General features: G+C 39.0%; 1 protein-coding gene across 1 annotated transcript in view; it reads left to right on the top strand.

Annotated features, from left to right (window-relative positions):
- The window catches only part of MAP3K2 (mitogen-activated protein kinase kinase kinase 2), a 43,493-nt gene extending 31,038 nt beyond the window's left edge, over positions 1-12,455 (top strand). The window contains exons 15-17 of the mRNA XM_048483634.1: positions 358-487; positions 1,606-1,783; positions 2,722-12,455. Coding sequence (XP_048339591.1) covers positions 358-487; positions 1,606-1,783; positions 2,722-2,947 — 534 coding nt within the window. The 3' untranslated portion in view covers positions 2,948-12,455. The remainder of the gene's footprint in view (positions 1-357; positions 488-1,605; positions 1,784-2,721) is intronic.
- Positions 12,456-13,802: the final 1,347 nt, after the last annotated feature.

Below are 13,802 nucleotides of genomic sequence, written 5' to 3'. Positions count from 1 at the left end.
GAGTAGCTGATGTTAACAGCAATATGTAACTTTCTGCTGTGCTTGAGGTTCTCTTAGATGGGCAGAAGTTGTACTTTGTACATCTTCAGATTGCTTATTTTAGAGTAAACCTTGCTGTGTCGTGTCTGTTCAACAGCATTATGTCAATAGCCTTTTCAAATGCCATTTGGATTTCTTAACCATACATGTATTTTCTCCGATCTTAGATGAGAAGAGATTTTTAAAGACTTGTTTCTGTATAGATAGAATCAAATAGTTTAAAGGCAATATTTTTTCTTAATGGTCTTCCAGAGAGGCAGTTCTACTATTAAAGCAGGCTATTGCAATGTGTGTAATTTTTTTTCCTTTTGCATATAGGGCTCAATTAAAGATCAGCTGAAGGCGTATGGTGCACTTACGGAAAATGTGACTCGAAAGTATACCCGGCAGATTTTGGAAGGAGTTCACTATTTGCACAGTAACATGATTGTACATAGAGATATTAAAGGTAATGTTGGGGGGTTGGTAATTGCTTGCTTACTCAGCTGCAAAGAAGTAACATAAATTTTTGAAAAGCAAATTTTTAGAGGTTGTGTTAGACCATTCTTGCTATAAGAATGGTTGGCAGTGATTCAGGTTACAAAGCAAGAACTGACCTACTGAGAAACAAAAATAGACTGTCACTCATATTGCTTTATCAAAATTCTGTTACAGTGCTCTGGAAGCAAATCACTAAACTACATTTAATTTGATATGGCTGTTAATAAGTGGGATTTCTTCCCCTTTGTACTATCCAATCTCTTTTTCTGTTGCTTGAAATTTCACCACAAAGGAGTTCATTGAATAAACCTGGGTGGGAAAAAATTGCTCTGTCTCAGCAGTCTGATAACGGGGTGGGGGGAAACGACCCAATTATTCATTTTTGAGAGCGGCCTCTTCCTCTGATGGAGAGAGTCTCCTCACTTAGTGCAAGACAGTCATTGGATCTATTCCAGTATTTAGTATTCATATAATGCTGCTCTAAATGTTAAAAGTGATTCATAATTGTTAAAAGTGCTCCATAATTACACCTGGTAATGTTAGCCACTATCACCATCACCACCACTTGCAGATGGTGGTCTTTGGTTGAACAGATAGTATCTTGGCTAGCACCACAAAGTGAGTGCATAGCTGAATTGAAATTTGAACTGGTTGTCAGTTGTCTTGACTGCTTTATGTTATGCCATATTTATAAAGTACCCTGTCATTACATGCAAAGGACTTTTAGAAATATCTGTCTAGGAAAATAAAACAAACTGTAGATACAGCCACACCTTCCTCATAGCTTTATGGGTTTTGTAATAGGAACTGCATTAATTCCCAGTCTCCGTTCTTTTTGCCTAGATAGGCTTCCCAAAGCAGCCATGAAGGTAGTTGCTAGATGATGATTCATGACAACTATAGTGTACTGTGTGGTTAATCTAAAATTTGTTTATGGAATCAGTGGTACTTGCATCCAAAAATTAAATAAATTTGCATGCAGTTTCATTTAACATTCTGCTGACATTGTGGAATTACATATTATACAGAGTAGGGCTGTTTACTGGCAAATGCACAGCCATTGGTATTTTAAAAAATATTTTTCAGGAGCAAATATTCTTCGGGACTCCGCAGGAAATGTTAAGTTGGGTGATTTTGGTGCCAGCAAGCGACTGCAAACAATTTGTCTTTCTGGCACGGGAATGAAATCTGCCACAGGAACTCCTTACTGGATGAGTCCGGAAGTTATCAGTGGAGAAGGTTATGGGAGGAAAGCAGATATCTGGTATGTTTCGTACTCATATGAAAATAAGTCATTTGCACAGACTTTAACTCTAAATGCTATTTCATCAGTTTTACGGTAGATTTTGTTCTATTGTTGACTGTTTATGTACTTGACATTGCTATCATGTAGTTGAATTTAAAACTCCAGGGATGGGGCAGGATATAAATCCAACAAAATAAAAGTTACAGAGAGAAGGAAGAAAACATTGGTACAACAGCCAGAGCCTTGTCATAGCAGATGGGGGAGAATTTATAAGGAGAGGCATGCTGCCACTTCTGGAGGGTGTTTACTCCAGCTTCTTAGAGCTAAGGAAGAGGACTTGTAGCACACACAGAATGTAGCTGAGAGAGAGTTACATCCCTTGCCTCTCCAGCTGAGGCTCCAACTGAGTACAGGTGAGCATGGTAGCCTTGGACTAAGTCTTGACAACCAAACCTGTCTGACCCAGACATGAGATTGGTAAGCAGGATCATATTATTAGTCATATCTGCTCAGTTCTATGAAATGACTGATATAGAAATGAGAAGAGGTCTAATGCATGCATTGAAGAAGATTTTTTAAGCAGCTGAGAACCACCAGAGCTTCGCTTTTTTAAAAACCAAGGTTTACTATGGTGACATTGTCCTTTTTGTCACCTTATTCCAAAGAGACATGGCCAGATGCTTTAGTGGGGTTTGATGGTCTCCACTGCAAGCTAGGTCTGTGTGTCCTTCCTACTAAGAAAGAATGATATAACTCTGAATGTTTATTTTGGCCTAAAAAAATTTGTTGTAGCTGTGTGATTTAATGTGACAGAAAGCCAATTATGCAGGCTCTGATATTTGCAGAAGAAACAGTACATTTTGAATGGTGGTCTTTGAGAATCCTTGTCTTCTTCCTTCAGGTGCCTGGAAGGATATTAGTCTACAATAACTCACTTTCATTCTTGCCTGTTGCAGGAGTGTAGGCTGTACAGTGGTGGAAATGCTCACTGAAAAACCGCCCTGGGCAGAGTTTGAAGCCATGGCAGCCATCTTTAAAATTGCCACCCAGCCAACCAATCCCCAGCTGCCACCACACGTCTCAGATCATGGTCGAGATTTCCTAAAGCGTATTTTTACCGAGGCAAAGTTACGACCATCAGCGGATGAACTGCTAAGACACACATTTGCACATTATCACTGATGGCCCGCCTCAACTCAGCTCTCACCTACTGCGTTTAGTTTCTTACTGCACTTTGGGTTTTTTGTTCTTTTACGCCAAGTTGAGAAAAGACAATAGAGAACTTTTCTCTTGATTATTTTGTATAGATTGTTAACAATCTCTTTTTTATTTTAGAATGCAGATTGTGTTCTCCATTTAGAGGTAGAATCTGTTTCTTTCAGCAATGTACTGATGTGGTTCGCATTAAGCACTTTAGTACATATTCATTCCTGATTTAGGTGGGGGTGGGTGGGGCGGGAATAGTTTGGACTGTCAGGAATTGTCATTTTTTTCTAGCCTTGCTGACTAACTTCAGATACAGAGGAAATATACAAGTTGCTAGCAGATGGAAGAAGAGGAAAATATGTTTAATTGCTCTTTCTAGTATGTAGGTCATTACCTTTAGTGGTCTTGGTTGTGCTTCAGTTTCTAAATCAGTCTTTCATATGTAGAAAGTGATATGTAAAGCTGAAACATTCTTCAGGGCAGGGTGCATTGTGGAAATGATGGCATCTGACTAGCATATTCCAAGTAAGCATTTTATGATTTCTTCTTAAGATAGACAAGAAAGTCCCCCTAGCTGACCAGTTCAAGGGTCATGTAGGAGTTGCAACATTCTGATGCATGGGGAGTACAGATCACGAATCTTAGGTACACAGATTACTGTAGATAAGTATTTCTCTAGAATACAAACCTTGAAGGATAGTGTCTCCGTAGCTAGGGAACTAACTGGCTGTGTGGAATAATCACGTTTTGAGTTGACAGCTAGTTCATCCCAAAGTGCATGCATCACATTCTCCATACGTTGACTTTCATGTTTAAAAGGAGCATGTTTCTAGTCTCCACAGTGGAAGTCAGCTTTAAAAATCAAAGCCAGGGTTTGCTAAGATGTGAGACTAGAAGAGATCAGGGTGGGGCATCAATAGGAAGTTTTAAGGATGTTTCACAATTGACTGTACAAGCCTGACCTACTGTCCTATCTGTCTTGCCCTGTTGTGTAATATTGCATAAGATCCAGTCTTCCCTTTTCTGTCTCTCTATTCTGTTACAATTTAGAATACCTAGCTTAGAATGGGTAGCAGTATCTAAAATAAGCTTACCATTACTGATGATGTTGAACAGGGTTGTGTCGATAAAATTCACATTTGATCTCTCGAGGAATAGTATTTGCATCATGGTGAGCATGCAGAATTTGGTTTTCCAAGTTGTAGAATTCTAGCTTTTGACATAGAGTAGACAAAATTATTTATTTATTTATTTATAATTCATTATAATATCTTTATTCCACCTTTTCAACTTGCTGAGTTCCAAAGGTGACTCACAAATTAAAGTACAGAACCGAACCATAATTGTAAAAATCCATGGGCGTATGAAATAGAAAACACCACAAAGAACAAACTGAAAACACCACCAAAAGTGTGAGTAAATTAGATAGCTGTCACATTGTGCCTAAACTTAATAGACTTGGTGCCATATGAATGTTTGTGGGAAGAGTAATTCTCAGTTGAAGTGCCACCATGGAAAAGACCCCTTCTCCAGCTGCCAGCCATCGAACCTCAGAAAGCAGTACTCTTTAAAAGGCCCTCGGAAAACAAGTGCAAAGAATGAGCAGACTCACTTGAAAATAGGCAGTCTTTCAGATTTACGTTCCTAATTATTATAAGGCACAGGGAAGCTAATTAAAAACAGCCTGGATGCTCCTGTGCATATCTCTTAAGTATTAGTAACAAAGATTCATATTTGAGATTATTGTCACAAGTGAGTGTATCTTAGTTCAGGCATCTGAATATAATATTGTCTTCAAAAATACATGTAGAATATAAGTCTCCTGAGTTATTTTAGTTATTGGTGGCAATAAATCGTTGAAGGATCAGAAGTTCCATTTTATAAAAGTGGTTATCAAACTCCCAGGGAAATCCTTGAGGGCAGCCTTTACAGAGGCATCAAGGGCTGAACACTGAAGAACAACAGATGTGTACAAATCTGGCTGTATTTTATTAATCTAAAATATTCTATTCTTGAAACACAATCCTGAGCAGCAGTGAAATTCAGAACAATTTTAACTATGAGTGTGTGAGAGAGAGACTTGGGGCCAAGTGCAAACTGCTCTCAATTTCATGCCAATCCAGAGAGGTAGCCCTTTAGTTTATTATAGCAAGAATTTTAAAATTGTCCAGTGGCACCTTAAAGACTAGCAATATTTACTCCAGCATGAGCTTCTGCAAGTCAGCGCTCACTTCTTCAGATGCAATGCAGGCATGGCTAAGGTCAGTGTTGATGGTTTAAAGCAAGAAAGAGGGATTTGCATTGTCAAGGCCTTTTCTGCTTGACGAGTTTACATCATTTTATGCTGTCAAATGCATGTGTTTTTTTTATTTCTATACATCTTTTCTTCTGGGTTTTGAAACATTTTCACTTTGTTTTTTTCTTCTTGTTTCTTCTGAGCACTTTAACAGTGATTTCTTTTCATCCATTTCAGGGTGGACTTTCAATGCATTAGCGAAATTCCCCAAACTTGTTTTTGCTCCTTCCCACCAAGTGCCCAGTCCTTGTCCATGTACTCATTTTTGGTTTTGTTCTTTGAGTGAGCAAGAGTGACACACAACATTCATGCAGGCTGCCCGCCTTCCCCTTTCTCTCCGCTCTCTCTTTTTCCCTTCTTCTACCTCTCCTCTGTCCCTGTACCATCTTACCTAGTCCAAGTGGAGGTGGTGACAGCAGAAAAGGAACAAGTCGTGGTAGATGAGAGCAGCCCCCCACCCACCCATAGCTCCCCTGTTGTCCTCCTCCCCTTCATTCAACTCGCTGGCTCCCTGTTCTCCCTCCTCTCGCCATCTGTAGGTGGGATATTGATGTGAATTAAGACAGCTTTTTTGGCAGCTCTCTCACTCTCTTCTCTCTCTTCATGTCCACCCCACCCCCCCACCCCCACCCCCGGGCCTGGATTATTGTTATTGTCGTTGTTGCCCTCCCATCCTTCTATTCATGTACTGTGCTATTTTTATTTTTTTAATGATAGAATTAGTGATAAAATGATAGAATAAGTTAGCACTAGGACACATAAGTCATCCAGTGTGTATTGCATGGGCTAGTGTTGCTGAACTCTAGGGAGTGGGAGAAGTACTTGGTATTTTCCTATGGGAAATGAAGCCTCTCCTCTCCCCCCCCCCCCAACTCATCCACTTAGATTTCCCAAAAAGACAAAATGACACTTGGAAAAAATGAGAAAATTGAACTGTATTAGCAAGGGAAAGACAGTTCACTGATAGCAGCATGTGCTGGCCACTTTTAAATGTGTTAGGGCAAAGCAGGCTTGCAGCAACAATGTGGATTCAGATTTTAGTATTGGCAGGGTTGTTGAATAAATGTTGGTGGTCCTAAACATATGGTGGCTGATGCTGTGGATTTGGGCATCCATTTTGAGTAGGAAGCTTAATGTGATTGTTCAGTAGTACTAGAGTGCCTGTGCAAAAAGAAAAAAAGGACTGTCCTGCACTGTCACCTGCCCTGTCACAGTTGATGTCTGACCCCACCAGGAACACTACTTTTTTTTTGCAGTACCATGCAGAATAAATACAACTGAAATGACAAGGGGGAAAGATGCCAAAACTATGAGGGCAAAGGAGGGATGATTGATCAGAAAGCATGATTCAACCACTGGGAAAATCTGGGTAAGCTGGGCATGCAGAAAAGGCCAGAGGCTTGGGGGACCATGTGTGATCCTTTGACCATGGCTAGGGGATGAGGATTATTGTATATACACCAACCTATATAGTAAGAACATAGAATTTTGAGCATCAGATGGTGGTTGGACAAAAGGCAGTTGTGTTACAGGTCATATAATGGACTTCTGCAATATTTCCAAATTCTTCTAAAACACCAATCGAGCTGTAACTATGCAAACTGTGTCAAACAGGCAAATTACGTAAATATGCAAATGTGTGTGATTTGATCCACCAATAGACTGGGGGTAGATTGAGCTGAGAAACCTGGCATGCCAGCAATTCCAAGCAAGGGTCGGGGTTTTTAGAGTCAGAGCTCCTCATTCTGTTCATCGGTTGGTGTTTTAAAATCTGGCAGGCGGACAATCATCACAGTCTCTCAGTGATCTCAGTAATATGTTGCTGAATCGAGCCCGATTGAACAGAAGGAAGTCTTGCTCTTGCTGCATAGCTTGAGGCGCATGTTTATATCTTCCCTTCTCTCTGGACAACAACAGCTTTTAAAAATTGTGCTGTTAACAACATGAATGACTTTTCATAAAGTGGGTCAGACAGCGGTAACTGTCAGAAGTCTCTTGCTTACTCACGTAAACATGCAGACTTTTAAAAAATGTTAGTCTGGGAATATTCATCTTAAGATGCATAGTATAAATGGGTGCTGGAATAATTATCCAATGGCTGGGTGACTTGGCTGTTTAACCATGTAAAGAAAAGTGCTTTTAATTGTAATTTGACCTTAAGTGAGTTACATGGGAGTTCGTTCCATCACCTATTGAGATGCACAAAAGCCAAGACTGGGAGTGAGTGAGAAGTAAACTGATTGGGACTAAACAGGCAACTTGATGTTGGATTGCAAGATACAAGGCTGGCTTTAGGAATCTGGATCTGCCTTAACATGTTTACCTTCATTTGGTTACCAATCATCTGTGCCAAGGCTGCTGATTCAGCTTCTAGGGGCCAAGGGCAAATTTCAGTGAGATGTGACAGTTGTCTTTCTCCCATTCTTGTTCATGGTGTGATCTTGGCACAGGAGAGGAGTAAGAGTTCATCTCAAGAGAGCCCTTCTAGTGGTGGTAGGAGCTGTAAGGACTGGGATGCCTTCCTTACTAGACAAAACTTAGGAGGCCACTTGGTTTTAACCCTTGAAGGGCAGAGGACTTTACATTTAAGCAATTGGAAGGGACCTTTTAAAATGTTATTGTTGCTTAACACTGCAGGTACGACTGTGCTGATTAATGTGCAAGGACATAAAAAGCTAACTGAGCAGAGTGTGAAGAGCTCTCTGATATAATTAGAAACTTAGAGCAAGTGGAACAAAACCTCACTGAACCAATTGGTCATTAAAAATATGCCAATGTTCAGAGTACGGCATCTTATGCTATAGATAGTCATAGTTAAAGAATACCCCAACAGAGGGTTTTAAAGCCAGACTTTTTGCCTGTCTGGATGTGTGTAGTTCTTTAGGACAAAACAAGCCAACACCTGGAGCAGGCTAGACAAACATGGGTTCCTGCCTTTCCAGGGCTCTGCCAACCTCAGTGGTACTGGACATGAAAAAAATGCCTTATGATTTCAGTTCACTTGCTGCATATTTTCCATTCTCTATTTAATTTTTACACAACAGCCTGTTTATTTAGGCCTGTTCGTAACTGAAGTAATAGACTGTGCTGTAGCTCCCACTTTGTTCTAAAGAACATCAGAGTCATCTGTGATCCAGAACATGCAAACCACATCTACATTTGTTTTTCGCTCTGACTAATTAAGTATAAACATGTAATTTAACAGCTTATGTAATCTTAACAAGGTTGCTTCTGTTACCAAAAAGTACAAAAAATAGACTTTGGAGAGAATGTAAGTGCCATGTCTATGTACTTTAAATCTGTGCTGACTTACTAAAAGGAACTATTTGAAGGTTGTGGCAGCATTCAGATCCTCTCATCATCTACATTGCACTGTACAAGTTGCTCTTCTAAACTGCATTGCCACTGTCTTCCAGTGATTGAAGAGAGAGAAAAATGCTAACAGAATAAGGTGACTGTTTTTGTGCCTTTAAAAAAACTACTGCATTTTGTCTTGACAATGGCAATTTAAAATACTGCTGAAATACAAATATTGCTGATAGGGGGTTCTCAAACTGAGCTACATCCTGTACTGTTATTCAGATGGCATTTACTTAGTTGAAAACCCACACTACTTCCATGTTACAACTCAAGTAGCTTTGTGATGTGGTAGGCTTATTACTGCTCCTGGTTTTCCCTGAAGATTGCAGAGGAGAATTTCAAATTACTATTCTCTTCTTTCAGTCTGCTTGGGTGATACAAATAGCATCTGGAAGGATGCTTTTCTCTATCTTGCTTGGGGATTCCGTGGATGGCATTAAATCATATGCATATCCTATACCCTCATGTAAACTTGTCACTGAAGCAAAAGGGCATAATTGGGAGATTTACTGTTTGGCAGCAAGTCTGGTGGAAAGGAACCCAAATAACCATCGTTTGTTACCCATCAAGATTTTGATAAATAGGACAGAAAAATACTTGTGTTATTATACTTATAGTCTTTTCAAGATGTATATTTTAATGTCCCTATGTCCCTAATATAATAAGCTTAAAACAGCCACACATATCCATCTCAGTGGAACAAAATTGGATTCCTGGAGATTGCTAGTTTTAATTTTATATGCCGTTTCATAAGGATCTAGTAGTGGATGAACAGAAATGTAGGAAGCAATATCCAAATAACATAGAGACTATCGGAAATATTTCAAAATCATGGATGTTTTGTGTTTTTAATGGCAGATATGAGTCTAGCAGGTCACTGGAGGGATGACATACATATTTTTTAAACAAATAGTAGATGTATTGAAAAAGTTGGTTTCATATTTGACACCTTGTTCAATCAGATAGAATGATGGCTACATCAGAGTAAAATGCTTCTCTGTGAGCATAAATTACCATTCTGCCATGTCTTTAAAATATGATGCCTTCATGTGTCTTAACCCTCCCAGCTGACCTTTGCTTGTTGTAGTAATAGAGCTTAGACAACACATTAATTGTTACTTTTAATTCAACCAGCAACAAGCTTTTGGCTTCTCCTACTGCAATAAACTACTTCTGAAACAGCCTAGGTTTCAAAAGCAGCTTGTTCATCATAGCTGTAGTTAAGTAAAAAAGATTCAGGGGCCTTTTTCAGAGTCTGCGTTGTTATCTAATTTGAAGAATCAAGGAGATTCCATGTTAAAATAGTTTCCTCGTTTGATCATTAACTAATAGTTTCCTGTTTTTTTTCATTAATTGCTGCCCATTTTGAGTGTAAAGGAGCATTCTTTGCCCACATGTGCATGCTTCCAGCCTCACTTTTTGTAGATACCGCATGGCGTGCATGGAATTCATACACAAGCCTGGGCTGCTTTACTTTCCTTGTTTGCCAAAGTGATAGCATTCATTTGTGTTCTGCATATGTTTTAAACTTCTATATCTTTGACTAAATTTGGATGTGAGGAGAAGAGAACATGGACAAAAGATTCCCATGGAATTTTGCTACCATCTTTAGAGATGGTACCTTAAAAAAAGGAATTATTTGAAAATCAAGTTCCCTAATGAAACTTAAAACAAGAAGGCTACAGGATTATTTAAAGTCTACCTAAAGAACTTGGAATGTAAACTGTTCCTTGTGTTTAAAGTGTTGTGCTTTCTTTTAAATGGATTGTTGTACTAACATTTTTGAAGTGCACATCAGAGAAGGAAACCTATCCTTCAAGTTACACTAATAACAAAAATTAAACAAATCTCAGAGTGCCTTTTTATCTGTATGCCTTAATTTTTTTGTTTACATATTAATTACATTGTATGAGGACAGTCATTCACGACCAATAAACAGACTTTGAAGCATACAGAGCACCAAATCTCAAACTGAAGCAAGCTGAGATTCATTATCTATAGTACACTTCATAGACAAAGGTTGCAGGGAGCTTGAGTTGGTTGTCCATGTTACGTGAACCATGGTTTTTTCCATTAACAAGTGCTTAAAGATTTTTTTTTAAGTTACACAAAAATCAATCTTTCTCTTTTAAAAGTTGGGATATAGCATTTAGGCAAATCCAGCCAAACTAAGCATATTGAAGTCCTAGTGATTTCAGGGAGAAAGTTGAGTGAGCACAAATTTGAATCTTAATGTTGAAATCTGTGGGTTGCAAGATGCCCCCTGCTCCTGCCCCCCCAGATACATCTGCATTCAGGTGAGCTGCTAATGGCTACCTATTTCTGAGACCGTTTTTTGTACTAAAGAAAAGTATTTGCTTATAACAGGCAGCAGTATTGTTTCTGTACAGACAAAACAAATGTGGTGTCAGTGAACAGAGTTCTTTTCAAGCAATGCTGTGATATTAAAACATACATCTTCTTCCTGCCATTGTCCAGATTTAATGCTGTACTAATGAGTCAGCTGCCCTAGTAATCTATTCAGTCACCTATTTACCAGAGTGTCTGATGCCAGCTTAAATTTTTTAAGAGAATTGGTCAAAATTTACAACATAGTTCCTTTTTCATTTTTAAATATATTCTTGGAAATATCCATGCTTATGGAAAAAGAAAACTTTATGTGCTTGAATGTAAGTCCATGTGGTTATTTTTGGGATAGCAAAGGTATTACTGCCAGCACACCAATACTTAATTGCTGGTTATTTCCTCACATGTATTTATGGTACATATGCATTTGCGAATCACTGAAAACCAAAGCTTTTCTATCCCTGTACACAGTGATATTTATGTAGCTTATTGACTGTTATTTTGTTTTCCAAATGTTTGTATTTTTGTGCTGGATATATAACTACCAGGGCTGGCCCAATCACATAAGCAACTCATTGGGTTGTTTGGGCAGCAATATATTTAGGGGTGCCATGAAGCAACGTGCAATCTGAGGGTTGTGCCCAGCCTCCTGTGATATAGCCAAGGTTTCTGGGGTTATACCATGCAGCCACTTGGGGGCAGCAAGATATTTTAGGCTGGTCCTGATAATTGTGGGTACTAGTCAGTGTGTTACTTCAGATAGTTTAGCTCATGTTTAGGGTAGTTATGTACAAAACTGGCCTTGTTGAAAGAGCAAGGAGATTTTAATGCAATTGCAGGAGTTAAAATCATGCCCAGGCCTAAGGGGAAAGAAAGATGTTGCGGCAAACATGGTGAAGATATGTGCAACAGTATATGCAAAATCCATTTATCATGTGGCAACTGTACTAAAAAACAGGTTGTGATGAGGAATGCTGGTTGTGCCACGTAAATTCAAGCTTTTTCAGTTAAAGTGTGGTATGGGGGAAATAGTTCTTTTAAACAATAGATTAAAACTTATGCAAACAGGAATTTGTAATTAAGTGTTAAGACACAAGTTTGCCTCGTTGCTGTTTGGCATGCTCAGTATGTCATCGTGCACAATCATTCTTACAGATCATGTATCTGACATCCATGATTAACTGTTCTCATACTGTTGGGCTGACAGATAGTAGGCAGACCTTCAGATTCACCTAGAGCAAGCATTAATGAAAACTGTTAAAACTCAAGGTGGTTCTGAATAGGAGACAGATGACTCATGCTTATCCATCCGATGATCATAAAGCTTAACGAATTCTTCAAAATGCAGCCACGCACACTGTGGCATCACGTTATAATTTCCTTATTTAAATTAGATCAAACCAAACTTGGCAACTGTCCACACTGGAAGAATCATTGTAAGGTATCAAGCACTGGACATACTATTGTCTAAGGCTTTCACGGCCGGAATCACTGGGGTGCTGTGTGGTTTCCGGGCTGTATGGCCATGTTCTAGCAGCATTCTCTCCTGACGTTTCGCCTGCATCTGTGGCTGGCATCTTCAGAGGATCTGATAGTAGGAATGGAAAGCAAGTGGAGTATATATACTGTGAGGTCAAAAGGTGAGGCTATTTGAATAGAGTAGCCTGGCATGTGAGTCACAATGAAGATAGATGCTACAGACATGCTACAGACTTCTTTGTGACTCACATGCCAGGCTACTCTATATTCAGATAGCCTCACCTTTTGACCTCACCGTATATATACTCCACTTGCTTTCCATTCCTACTATCAGATCCTCTGAAGATGCCAGCCACAGATGCAGGTGCAACGTCAGGAGAGAATGCTGCTAGAACACGGCCATACAGCCCGGAAACCACACAGCACCCCACTGGACATACTGTTCACTGCTTATCCTTATGATGAACAGATGCTGTTTCCTTATTCCATAGTAAAACTGGCATCCTAAAGATTGTTCTCCATAACACAAGATACCAGATTAATAAATTTAAAGTGATATGAAATCAACTGAGGACAAAGGTGGGCAACTTGGATTTTGTCAAGCTGTGCAGTGAGAATGGCAATAACATCATGACTACATACTTCACAGTCACAGGGATGCCTGAGCATCATATTTCCATGGCCTAAGAGTTTGCCTCCAATTGTTTTCATGGCAGACTTTTAAGCTACACACAGTACGTCCAAAAGAGCAAGAGTAGAAAATTGAAAATAGTTTCTGTGATTTTTATTACTGTTCTTTATACCATCCCGGGGTATAAATCCAAGATGACGTTGATGCATGTAGTACAGCACTTGTTTGGGCAATAAACAGCACTTAATGTACATAACAGGATTGCCACAAGAAGGATATCAGAATATAGAAGATGACAACCTTTGATTCTCGGAAGGTTATATCCTGAAAATGTTGTTGGTTTCTAAAGTGCTACTGGACTTGAATCTAACTATTCTACTGCAGACCAGTATGGCTACTCTCTGAAACTAACCTGAAATTCTGACATCTACGTCACCTAGGAAAATTATGTGACTGATTAATTATGATTTAAAAGAACAGCATAGCATTGTATTCCTAAAAAAAAAAATTACAAAAAAAGTTATGTCGACCAAAGTTAACAGAAATGTCATGAAGGTATGCAAGATGAAATGCATTTTCACATCAATTCCACCATAGAAGTATAGCGGTCACATATTACAATGGATTTTGGATACATTATACATATCTTCACCATTCAAATAAGTCTTTATGTACCATTAAGCAAAAATTTTGGATATAGCCCTCCGTAAACGGTAGTA

This window comes from Sphaerodactylus townsendi, linkage group LG02 (assembly GCF_021028975.2).
Source record: "Sphaerodactylus townsendi isolate TG3544 linkage group LG02, MPM_Stown_v2.3, whole genome shotgun sequence".
Taxonomy (NCBI): Eukaryota; Metazoa; Chordata; class Lepidosauria; order Squamata; family Sphaerodactylidae; genus Sphaerodactylus; species Sphaerodactylus townsendi.
The sequence above is the reverse complement of the archived record's forward strand: the minus strand, read 5'-3'. Positions and strand labels throughout refer to the sequence as shown.